General features: G+C 45.8%; 1 protein-coding gene across 1 annotated transcript; it reads right to left on the bottom strand.

Annotated features, from left to right (window-relative positions):
* Positions 1 to 249: 249 nt before the first annotated feature.
* TAL2 (TAL bHLH transcription factor 2) lies at positions 250 to 603 on the bottom strand. The gene has a single exon (XM_010121526.1). It carries the CDS (start codon positions 601 to 603, stop codon positions 250 to 252), a length of 354 nt encoding a protein of 117 aa, XP_010119828.1.
* Between the last annotated feature and the right edge of the window lie 10,718 nt (positions 604 to 11,321).

Below are 11,321 nucleotides of genomic sequence, written 5' to 3'. Positions count from 1 at the left end.
GGACTCTGCTGTGACAGCAGTTAGTCCTTCCAAGTTCCCAGGGGCTGCAAGTTCTCTGTCTGGTCTTCCAGGTTGTTGGCTGACCAAGGATCCAATGACCAATCCTCTCCTATTAAATAAAAATGCATACCAAATAAAACAGTAATAAATATAAATAAATAATCACAATACATAGAGAAGCAACCCACAGATTCTGCAAAAGGAGGGAGACTATCAGACTAGCACCAAGACTGGGTGTCTTATTGTCTGCTAGGGAGATGATGTCTCTGACCAACACTCTACTATATTGCTGCTCATGCCAGGAGAGGAGACACCACAGTTTTCGATCAGTGCCAGCTCCTCCATGCTCTGCAAGCATGGGGCTTGCTGGAAGAACCCCAGAATGCTGCCCCGTGCTGGCCCTGCAGTCTGCTGTAGGCCTGGCTCTCCCAGGACCTTGACAAGGAAGTTGATATATCTCATAGCTAACCGAAGTGTCTCATTCTTGCTCAGTTTTTTGTCTGGTGGGTGGGTGGGAATGAGTTTCCTCAGCTTGGCAAAGGCGCTGTTGACATTTTGCTGCCTCCATCGCTCCCTGGTATTGGTGAAGATCTTCCTTGTCATTCTCAAGGTGCTGCAAAGCAAAGGAGATGGTGAGTGAATGCTAGATACCCCTGGCTTTCATGCAGGCTGCTGCTCTGGGGAGCGAGGACACAGGGGTGGTGCTAGCCGTTTCTGATTTTTGCCCTCTGTGGCTGATGCCCTTGTCCTGCACATCCTGCACAGATTCACCCTCTCCCTAAAGTCACGTCCTCTTTCACAGCCATGATCATAAGCATTGCAGCTGCAACCAGATGCCAGCGTCCAGTAAGGACTTCACAAAGGAATACAACTGTTTGGGTGCTGCTACGAGCCCAGCTTCTCCAGGCTCCTGACAGTTCCCCTGCAACAGAATTTCCAATAGTCAATGCATTAGTCATCCCACCAGGCTGCATGAGGGACACCCAGGTGATTTTTACAGGGAAAAGTGTGCAGGGCCAGGGCAGAACATATCCATGCTTTCCCAGCCCCAGTTCACACCTTCGTGGAGGCTGTTCCCAGCTTGTCCAAGCTTAGTGACTCATGGCTGGAGCTAAGCCAGGTGGACCTTCATTATGGGCCTTTAGTGAGCAGACAGCCAACATTACAGGCACATGTGATCATGGTTATTTCAGAAGTCTTCTCCAGGGAAGCAACAGTCTGGTGCCCTGCCCAGCCCACACTGACTACTCGCTGATGGTCGCAGAGACTTTTCAGGCTTCTGCTTTAGCCTCTGAGAGCTGCCAAGACTAAGCCACTTGTCCACCCTGCCTCACAGAGCTCAGCAGCAAAGGGAACCGAGTGCCCAGAGCAGACCTGGTAACAGAAGAGTGCTGTGCAAGGATTGCACAGTAATTTTAAATGCCAATTACCAGAAAGGTTGTCAAAAGCTCTTGGGGTTGTCCTAATCCTGCTCCCATGACCACTGGGAGGAGTCCTCCCTTCTGTCCCACAGCCCTGCAGGAGACACTCACTTCTCCATTTCCAAAGCTGCTTTCTATGCCAATGGCACACAGACAGTTGGAGCAGGGAAAAACGATCCACAGCCAGGAGACTAAAGGACAAATGTTCCCACTTACCCTCTTATGCATGTGAAAACCTCGGCTTTTTATATTCATTGGCAAACCCATCCTTACAGCAGTCCCACAGGGGACTGGGGAGCAGGAGGGATAGCACCCTTCACCCCTAGAAAGAAGAAACTTAGGGATGACAGCCCAGCTGTGATCCCGTGTCCATGTGAAGCAGCCTCATACTGTGCAAGATGCTCAGTGTTCAAGAAATCCCACTGTGACTCAGAGGTTAATTGGGGTGTCCTGGCAGGGAGACAAGACATGCATGGTAGACAGGGAAGTTCCCTCCCAGCTCCTTCAAGTCCCAGTCCAGCACTGATTACAAATCACCAGGGAAACACAGTTACAGCATCGTAAATTATGTCAGAGCCATGTTCTCGGTCAGAGACGCAGCTAATACAGATGCGCCCATGTACACTATATATGGCTGTGCTCAGGCCAGCCATACCTCATGGGCTCCTCTTGGCTGTAGCTGTTACCGAGCTAACACATTTCTATTTTGGTAGAAGGCTGAAATGACTGTCAGGCCCAGTTGTCCGCTCTGCCTTTAGGAGACGAGAAAATTGTCTCATCAAAATGTCCTTGCTTCATGAGAGGCTCATTTAAAACCAAATCATCATATTTCATGTTGCTGAGTATTTTTTGTAGAATTATGTTGAGACCCATTGCTTGATCTGAATGGGGATTTTATCTCTCTCTTTTGGTTTTTTTTTAATTATTCTGTTACTCCATGTTTGTGCTATGGGAAGACATCCGCATCCGTGATACAGATTTTACACTTTGTCTTCCAGTGCTCCTCTGTAGTGTGGTGCATTCACTCCCTAAAGCAAAACTTTTGCCTTTACAGTTTTATTCTTCCAAGCAGCTGCTTGGATGCATGTGAGATTCAGAGTACCACCTGCTTCTCTCTCTTCTGTTTTTGGTGTTCGGTATTTTGTTGTTGGGTTTTTTTTAAAAAAAAAAAAAGACAAATTTATCTGTGTACAAAGGCAGTTATAACATAGGGAAAGTTATTTGAGTTTCCTTGTTCCTTCTAATGGGTTGGGTGGATTGTATTTTGCCAGGCCTTTCAGTCTCTGCACTGTAATTCTGGTATGTGGGTCTGGGTTTGCTGGATGCCTGCTTACATCTCAGCTACAAATACCAACAGAGGTATCCTTCTCTTTCTCCTGCTGCCGACAGTCCCTAGCGCAGCACTCCAGGGAAGCAGGTTAGCATCCAGCCCTGGTGCTGTAAACATGTCATCTTGTCCTGTTAGCTGTATTATTGGTGGAAAAATAACCCCAGCCTGCTCCCTCACACTATGCTTTCTTTTGTCTCTCTTCTCTGGCCTTTGGAAAGGACAATACTACATTTGTGGTCACAAGCCTTGTTAGCAAACAGATGCCTTTGTGAGATCAGCTCCTGCTTTCCACTTTGAAAACGTGTGTGTGTATTTCTGACATTTATTCAAGATCAGCAAACACAGCTCCTTCCCTCTCCCAGTGCCTGCTCTTGCACTGATAGCTCTATGGGGAGCTGCATTTCAGGGGTAATCCACCTCGGTACATCTCTCCACCTTAAATTCCTCTCTCCTTTTTCCCTTTACTGGTGTAGGTTTCCTGTTGTGCTCAGAGTTTCAGCTAGAAACATAAGAGAAAAAAGGAGCCTGGTCCAATCCTGCAGTAATTGTAATGTTTCAGCACAGCTTCTTTTCTCGTATCGTCACCTACACATCCCTTGAGTTCTCTGTAACCACAGCACCTTCCAGTTAAAATGCAGCTGGTTTACTGACAAAGGATCTGATTTTTATTTCTTTTGTCTCATTCCCTTCCTCCTCTTCCCTCCTTCTCTCCAACCCCGCTCCCCACCCCCCACCCCCCGCCCCCAAGCTTGGCTTTCAGCATGATATTACTTGCAGCTTCAGGTCTTTGCTGATGTTGCACATCTGAGCAATGTATTCTCTAGCTTTCTCTGCTGCATTGTATAAAATATGTATTGTCTAGTGCCTGTGTGTGGCTTATATCCCACGGGTCTATTTTAAATCTGTGCAGAAATCACTCATTTGTACAGACAGATAGATTGCATTAACCTGCAAGCCTAGATTCCATGCTTTCTGGTCACCTTCACTAACCACAGATTAACAGCTCCACTTTTAGCTGACAATAAAGAAACCCAGGAAGACAGCAGCTTAAACTCAAGAGGATTAATTCTGCTCTCAGGAATGTAAATCTGGAAGGTTACACCATTTTTACTGGAGGAATTACTCTGAAGGGCAAAATGTTGCCCCTGAGGACAGGATTTAACTCACATCAAGAAGACAAGTCCAGAAGTAGTAGCTAAGTGCAATTTCATGAGCTAAGATATACATCTGCAGCGGGTAAAGAGAATTGTGCAAAGAAATAAACCCCAACCCAGCAGTGAATCTGCTCCAACAGCCAGAAAGAAAAAAAAAACAAAACACCACCACCCACCAAACAGATAAGCGAAGCTCTTTCCACCCCTCAGCCTATCCCTTTGAAAAATATAAAAACTGGGCGGGGAGGAGGGGGATGGAGGATGGAGCAGGGGGGTGGGGAATAGTGGCTGTTGGTAATGCAGCCACAAGTGCCACCAGACAAAATACTAAACAATAGAAGATGAAGATCTCTCCCTCGATAGCAGCAGTTCTCACAGCCTCTCTATGTAAAAGCCATTCAGGCAATTCTGACAGCAGCCGCAGAGCAGCTTAGGCACAAAGCACCATCTCTGCTAGGACACTCCCTGGCAAACGGCCCCTGAGCCAGCGGTTAATGTCTGAGGGCTGGCAGGGGACTCACCGGGAGCTTGGCACTCAGTCATAATTAGCAGGCTGCTATTAAATAAAGATCTTGGATGAGAAAGTTCCTCCCTCAAGCTATACCTTTGACCTCGGTGAAGTTAAATCCATGTTGAAACTGGCCACTGGAGACCTACTCCTGCAAATCTTAATCAGACAGCAGATGCCTGCTGCCAGCAAGAACTGGAGTGCTTCTAGTAAACCTGCAGTGCCACACAGTTACTCCATGGGAGGAAACCCACTGCCTGCTAAAACTGGTTATTTAATACATTGCATTGGATTTTGTGAAGTCCCCTCAGCCCTTAAGTAAATGGCAACAGAAGAGCAGATGGTGCCTGTTTCCTATATCAGGCAGGTGTTTGTGAGCCTGATCTGCCACAGGGAGCAAAGATTCCCCAGCTATCACTCCTTACTGCTGTGCTTTGTTCACTTTGCATCAGTGTGATCTGGAGAAGAGGAGAAAGAGGAAGCTCATTGTTTCTCTCTTCAGATTCACACAAGCCTCGGAGCATGGGATGCCACTGCCTGCAGAGGAGATTGAGCATGGATGTCATAAGACATTACACTGCCTATCTGTAATGTATGACTTTTTTCTCTCCCCACTCCCTAGGAGGAATAAGCTCAAATTCTTTGCAGCTGAACCATCCTCTGTTTGCTGCACAGTTGCTTGGGTTGCAAGGACTTCCTTTGGGTTGTGGGGGGAAGGAAAAGCAAAGGGAACAATGCAAGCTGGGGCTTGACAGCTTGCAAGAGAAGCAGCGCACCTCTAGCTACAGGCTCTTCCCTCCCTGCTTTACTCAGGTCCCTCTCTCCATCACCGCCTCCGGATATCTCAGCACTGTACCCCTCCCCAAGTACTTCCCACCTGAAATCCTACAGATGCTGGTGGTGGACAAGGACATAGAGAGCGAACACAGCACAGTGAGCCAAACGCTGGGCTGGCAATCAGGGAATTGAACTCCTGTCCTCATTTCTGCTGTACCTTCACCTCAGGCAAATTCCGTTTTGGTTTTTTTTTCTTTTCTTTCTTTTTTTTTTTTTTCTCTTGCACCTCTGTATTCCTCCTGCCTGTAATTAGTTTGTGTTAGCTGCAAGGTTTGTGGAAAGGAAAGCATTTGTGTGTGTGTGTGTGCGTGCTAGAGTGGCTGCCAGCACACGGTGGCCCAGCCTTGCTCAGAAGAGCTCTTACAGGGCAATTCCTAGCACCAGCAGTGAACTTCATTTTATTTCAAATAAGATGTGGGAAGAGGAGCTACTTCAGGAGTAAACAAGGGCTCCTTTCACTGCCTCACACCTCTGTTGGGAGTGTTATCTGACAATCATGCCACAGTATAAAGTACAGCAGAGCAACAAAAGCACTGTAAAAACCAGTCGGTGCTGACAGAGTGATTTACCTTTTTAGAGTCTGTAAATCTGGGACAAAACGCACATAGTCGAATGTCTGCTTCTGGGTGCCCTCCCGTCTAAGGGCAGCATTTACAGAAACTCTCACAGCTGCACTGTGCTCTCCTTCAACCTTCAGAAAAAGGAAATCACTGGAGTCTTCAAAAGGAACTGTGGAAAGGTCCCAAGCTTAAGTTGGCCTTCATGTCTGGGGATACTAGTCTGTATGGGATCACAGTTTCAAAAGGCAAGTTTTTCATCTAACCCATTGTTGCCCCTGGGTTGCTCAGCTTTGTGATGCAGTTGTTCTGCAGATCTTCAGGAGGGGAGCAAATTTGCTGCTGTCTGAGAAACCAGCCTAGCCTGCAGACTTCATAACCTGGAATCATGTCCCCTGAGGCTGCCGCTGGAAAGGTGGGTCCATAGAGCAATGAGCTAGCACCCAGCAGGCACTTGCAAGGGCACAGAATATTTGGTTAAGAATTTACCAATAGTGATGAAGCTATTTACTCAATGTGCAGAGTAAGCACACGGGAGTGGTTTGGAGTTTTTTTTAGTTTTCCTGTGGCTCCCTTCTTGTCAATGCTTTTTATGTTCCTTTGCAGTAAAGTCAAATTACACCACAGCTCTGTGCAGAACAAAGAACCCACTCACAGGTGGCAGCAGCTCTTGCTAAAAGGAGGCCTAGCGTATTGGCATGGAGAGGACAGCTCGCAAAGCTCAGCAAGGAGCACTCTGCCAGGAGATTAGTTAAAATTGCACTTCTGTTATTTTCTGTTCAAGAAGATCTGATTGGAAAAGTGCTTCTCTGTCCTCCGGGTGTCATCTCCAGTAAGGCACTCATGTCAAAATCTGAACTACCGTTCCCCTGAGTTTCCTTTAAAAACAGTCTCTGCCAAACTAACTTCCCAAATATGACATACAGACACTATCCCTATGCTTCAAGGTTGATACAGAGAAGAAAAACAGCTTGGTGGTCTTCTGCGAGTTCTTCAGGGACTCATTTTCTCACATATCTGTTCCACACAGATACCTGCTCCCACCATGTTGCGCACTCATTCCTACATTCCTCTCTCTGTACCTGCCACTATGAGGCAGCCAGGTACCAGTTCATAGCAGAAACACATCCGTTTCCTCTAACTTCCTTGCCTTGCCTGCGTATGTAGAAAAGTCCACATCCTCCTTGCTGAAAGGCTGGAATGTGAAGGAGGGGAAACCGGGTGCTTACAACTTGGCAAAGATCTGTCTGCTCATGCTCTTAGAAGAATTGTTAGGAGCAGAGAAGGGAAAGTCCAGTGCTGTAAGGGATATTTGCATCAGGGGAAGGTAGATCTTGTATTATGTTTGGATATGACCCCTAGATAATATTTGCTTCTGCATTTTATCCAGGTTTGCTCTGAGGCTGGGGGGACCTGATAGTTAATCTCTCTGTGACTTCAGCAAAAGCAAGACTGAAAGTTTGTCAGCATCCTGATAGCAGCATGCAGTGCCCTGTCTTCCTACCAAAAACAAGTTTAAACCAGTCTACTGACCACCATGGCATCACCCCAGGAATTAATTGGGTCTGCTGTGCATAAGACTAGAGGTCACCATAAGCACAGAGAAATGTAACCACCACAGCAAATCATAACTTCCAAAAGTGTGATACAAACCACTGCAAGACAAGGACCACAATCCTTTTTTTTCCCTAAATGTCATGCCACTAACCTCTGTGGGAGCTGCACCTGATAGAAAGATCAGTATGATCTTTCATCATCATCCCTGCATCAACCACGCTCTCGTGGGCACGAGCATTTAGTCCCCAAGTCTCCTACCTAGCATGCTGACTCTGTGAGCACTTAATTTCTTGGATCAGCTGCTCGTATCACAACTACTTTAATGATTTATGTAAACAGGCAGTAAAAACAAGTTGCATTTATTGTAGTTATTTTTTTGTGTGTGAAACTATATAGAAACACACAGTGAAACGAAGTTCTAAAAATTGTATATCATCCTATTCTGTTATATGGAAAACAGAAGGGATAGAGACAGCTACTTCAGAAAAAATGCTTATTTTGTTGTTTATTAACTTTCTCAGGCAAATGCAGCTTTACATAGAAGGCTACGCCTGGAAATATAAATGTTTCATACTGGCAGTTTTGAAAGTTTTTTACAAATCTGAGAGTGAATAATATTTACTTGCAGGAAGGAAATTAATAAAATTGCTAAGCTTTTCCTCCTGAGTGAACTTAGGAACAGAGCAAAATTCAAATGCCTGTGTATTTTACTTATGCATCAGCTGTAAGAAAATCGACCAATAAAGTAGCGGAAATATTTTTAAATATGTGAGGAGTGGAATTTAAAACTGTTTCTTTATGTTTTTAACTGTTGTCACTGTCACAGGATTTCCATACATTCTAGTACATAAGCATGCAGTGAAGTCTAACAAATGCACGATTATCTCTGTTTTGCAAATAACTTATTTTAAATATCAAACACCATTGGAGAATTCTGTTAAATTTTAGTTCTAAGCTCCGAGAGTCTGTGATGCTCTATGCAAATATTTTGCACCAGTGCAATAACTCTGATTTACAGCACTTTGCAGTGGTACAAATGAGTTTGCTTAGTATATGTCTTACAGTTATGATGTAAGAAAATCTAGGAATAGTAGGAACAGTGATTTTAAAATCACATTAGTTTTCTCCACATCTAAGCATCAACATTTCTTACAAAAGCAGTAAAAGCAATTAATAATTTCTCCTGGCATAAGGTCTGATTCACTGAGTCTTTGTGGATACTAAGAATTTGGAAAGTCCAGGCACAAAAATAGGGCAACACATTTACTTTGCAGCCACCTGTAAGTGGACATTTCTGTAACTATTCTCTTTGTCAGATCAAGTGCCTTACTCTTAACTTTTTGATGACAAGACTGAGAGGTGCCATGATAATAAATAAAAATGCAGTGGATGGGAAAAGACTATTGCAGAAATTCATTTCTTTAAGGATATTCCCTGCTCCAAGAAGAAACTTCATCATTCCTAAGAAAGTTGCAAGATAAGCCGAAAAGCAGGGAGGCAACACTGTAAAGAGAAGAGGCCATTGTTACTTACTTTTCTTGTTACAGGTGCTTCTGGTTATTGAAACCTGGTCAGCGGGTAAATGGACAGCAAAACCAGATGCTTCCTATTTTTCTTTCCCAACTGGTCTCGCAATGCCTGGCCACAGAGCTTGCCCTCGCTGGAGTCAGCATCGCGCTGGTCCCAGCTGCCTCATTTATAGAGTAGCAGGTCCTTTGTCTGGCGCGTGTCACCACTAGTCCTAGCAATCCAGGGAGCTTGTTTTGCATCTCCCAGGAGATTCTCTCTATCCTGCCTTTCCCCTCCTCACCACACACCCTCTGCCCTTTTCTGGGGCTGTTACGGGGCAGTAGCTGACAGTGTGCTTACTGGCCTTAGAGCGACTGCAGCTAGGTCAGGTGCACTTTGCGGGAAAGGATGGAAGCTGCTTGTGGCAAGAATATAATTTTTCTCTTTTTTTTTTTCTTCTTTTTTTGGGGGGATTTTTTTTTTAATTTATTTAGTCAGCTCTGAGCTTATAAATGTTTCCAGAGACAGAGATGTAGTACATGCTCATTCAAAAGCCATCTTTAACACAACATACTACTGAGGAGCAGTTTGTGTATTTGTTGTATTCCTAAGGAGGAGATTCCCTCTCTGCTCTGACACTTAAGTGCTGTGAGGTTGTGGGGGTAACTGCGTGCAGGCAAATAGATCCTGCACAACTTTTTCTGTGGAAAGCTCTCTTTCACTTAAGAGTCACAGCCAGCGCCTTCTGCAGCCTGGAGGACAGCCACAGCTGCTGCAGTCTGTGCTGCCCCAAGCCCTGTGCTGGCCCTCTGCCCGAGTCCGCGTGACAACAGGAGGCTGCAGGTGTGAATTCACACATCTACCAGCTTGCCCTTCATTTTGAGGCCTATGCTGTGCACTAAGGGTAGGTTTAATTCATGCTTTTACAGCAAAGATGAGCCAGCTCCATATGCCTGTGGCTAGGACGGAGGGTCAGTGAAACAGAGACTTTTTTCTCTGCTGCTGAGGTGCCCCTAAAACTTCCTCTCAGCTCAGGAACAACAAGCAAGCAAGCTGGCATCTGATTGCGAGAAAAAAAAAAATTGCAGACTACCGTCTCCATTACTGGAGCACACACCTCTTTGTCCATGACAGAGACTGCTCCATCCAGCCTTATCCTCCCTCTGGGTAACAAGTCTCTTCCTAGGAAAATAGTTGTAAAATTGTCTTGTCACAAACATACAAAGCCTTTGGGACCCATATAATCTTATCTGCATCTCCATCCACTTCCCCATTAGGTGCTGGGAGTTTGCTTTGGGTAGGTATAAGAGTAAATACGGAGAACAAGAGGAAGATACCTACTTTCACACTGCGAGCCTCAGGATCCTAAAGCGGAACAAGGGAAGGGGAAGGAGGAGCTCCAGCTAATCGCTGCAGTCACGGGGCAGGAAAATACCTGTATCCAGGATAAGGCAGGTTTAAGCACGCTCTACCACTTTTCTCTACAGCTTTCCTCTGCCACCCAAGAAAGCTCAGCTGTTACCCACACCACCTCTCCCAAAACAGCAAGCTGGCTAGGTAGGGCTCACCTACTGGGTTTTTAAAAGCACTGCAAGTACTTCAGTTAACAGCATTGCCCCCATAAATATTAACAACTCAGTGGTGGAATGATGTGGTTGCTCTCCGGAGGGAAGGAGCCTCAGGTCCTCGCTGGGGCAATTCGTTCCCTGCAGAGCTTGACTGGAGGTTCAGCCCTTTCACACGGTAAATTAACAGCGGCACTACAGCCTGAAAGCTGTGTCAACCGCTTCATTTAGCACAAGTGTTATGTTAACTAAAGGCCGTATTCCAGAGGGGCCTTTGGCCTCACAGAAGCCTAATTTCCATGTAATTTACATTGGAAAGTTGCAGAGTGCCCCTCCTCTCTGTTACTTCCTTCAACCCGCTATTCACCCACAATCTGCCCTGAGATGCGCCAGCCAGCACACAACACTGGGAAAGGGTGCTTGCCAGTCCAAAAAAGGGAGGGAGTTGAACCTCTTTATTCCAAATTGCTTGTATATTTCACTGCCTAGGGCTTTCAAAACCTGGCCAGACAAAGCACTATAAAATACACAGCCAGGAAAGTGTCTGTCCTTGCAGGGAGAGGGGCTGGATGGGCTGCTATTCATTTTCACTCTCGTATCCATGCAAGAGTACTGGATCCTACTCCTGTTGCTGTCAGATACGGGTTTCACTCATACCCTGTCCAGAGGCAGGCTCATGGCGAGAAATCTGCCTTACTGGGGAAACATGAGGAGAAAAAGGGACATCCTAGCCCACTCCCAAGTACTTCAGAAAAGCCATCACCACATCTCTTTAGTGCTTCAGCCACATCCCCAGGTCTCCCTGTCTTCCTCCTGCTGTACAAGGGATTTGCTCCTCCTGAATACCACTGTAGTAGCTGAGCTGAGGCTGTACAACCCACAG

The sequence above is a fragment of the Chlamydotis macqueenii genome, chromosome Z (genome assembly GCF_036417535.1).
Source record: "Chlamydotis macqueenii isolate bChlMac1 chromosome Z, bChlMac1.mat, whole genome shotgun sequence".
In the NCBI taxonomy this organism is placed as follows: domain Eukaryota; kingdom Metazoa; phylum Chordata; class Aves; order Otidiformes; family Otididae; genus Chlamydotis; species Chlamydotis macqueenii.
The sequence above is the reverse complement of the archived record's forward strand: the minus strand, read 5'-3'. Positions and strand labels throughout refer to the sequence as shown.

Coding starts and splice junctions, on each gene's coding strand:
- TAL2 (XM_010121526.1), bottom strand. CDS start 603: ATGACAAGGAAGATCTTCACCAATACCAGGGAGCGATGGAGGCAGCAA.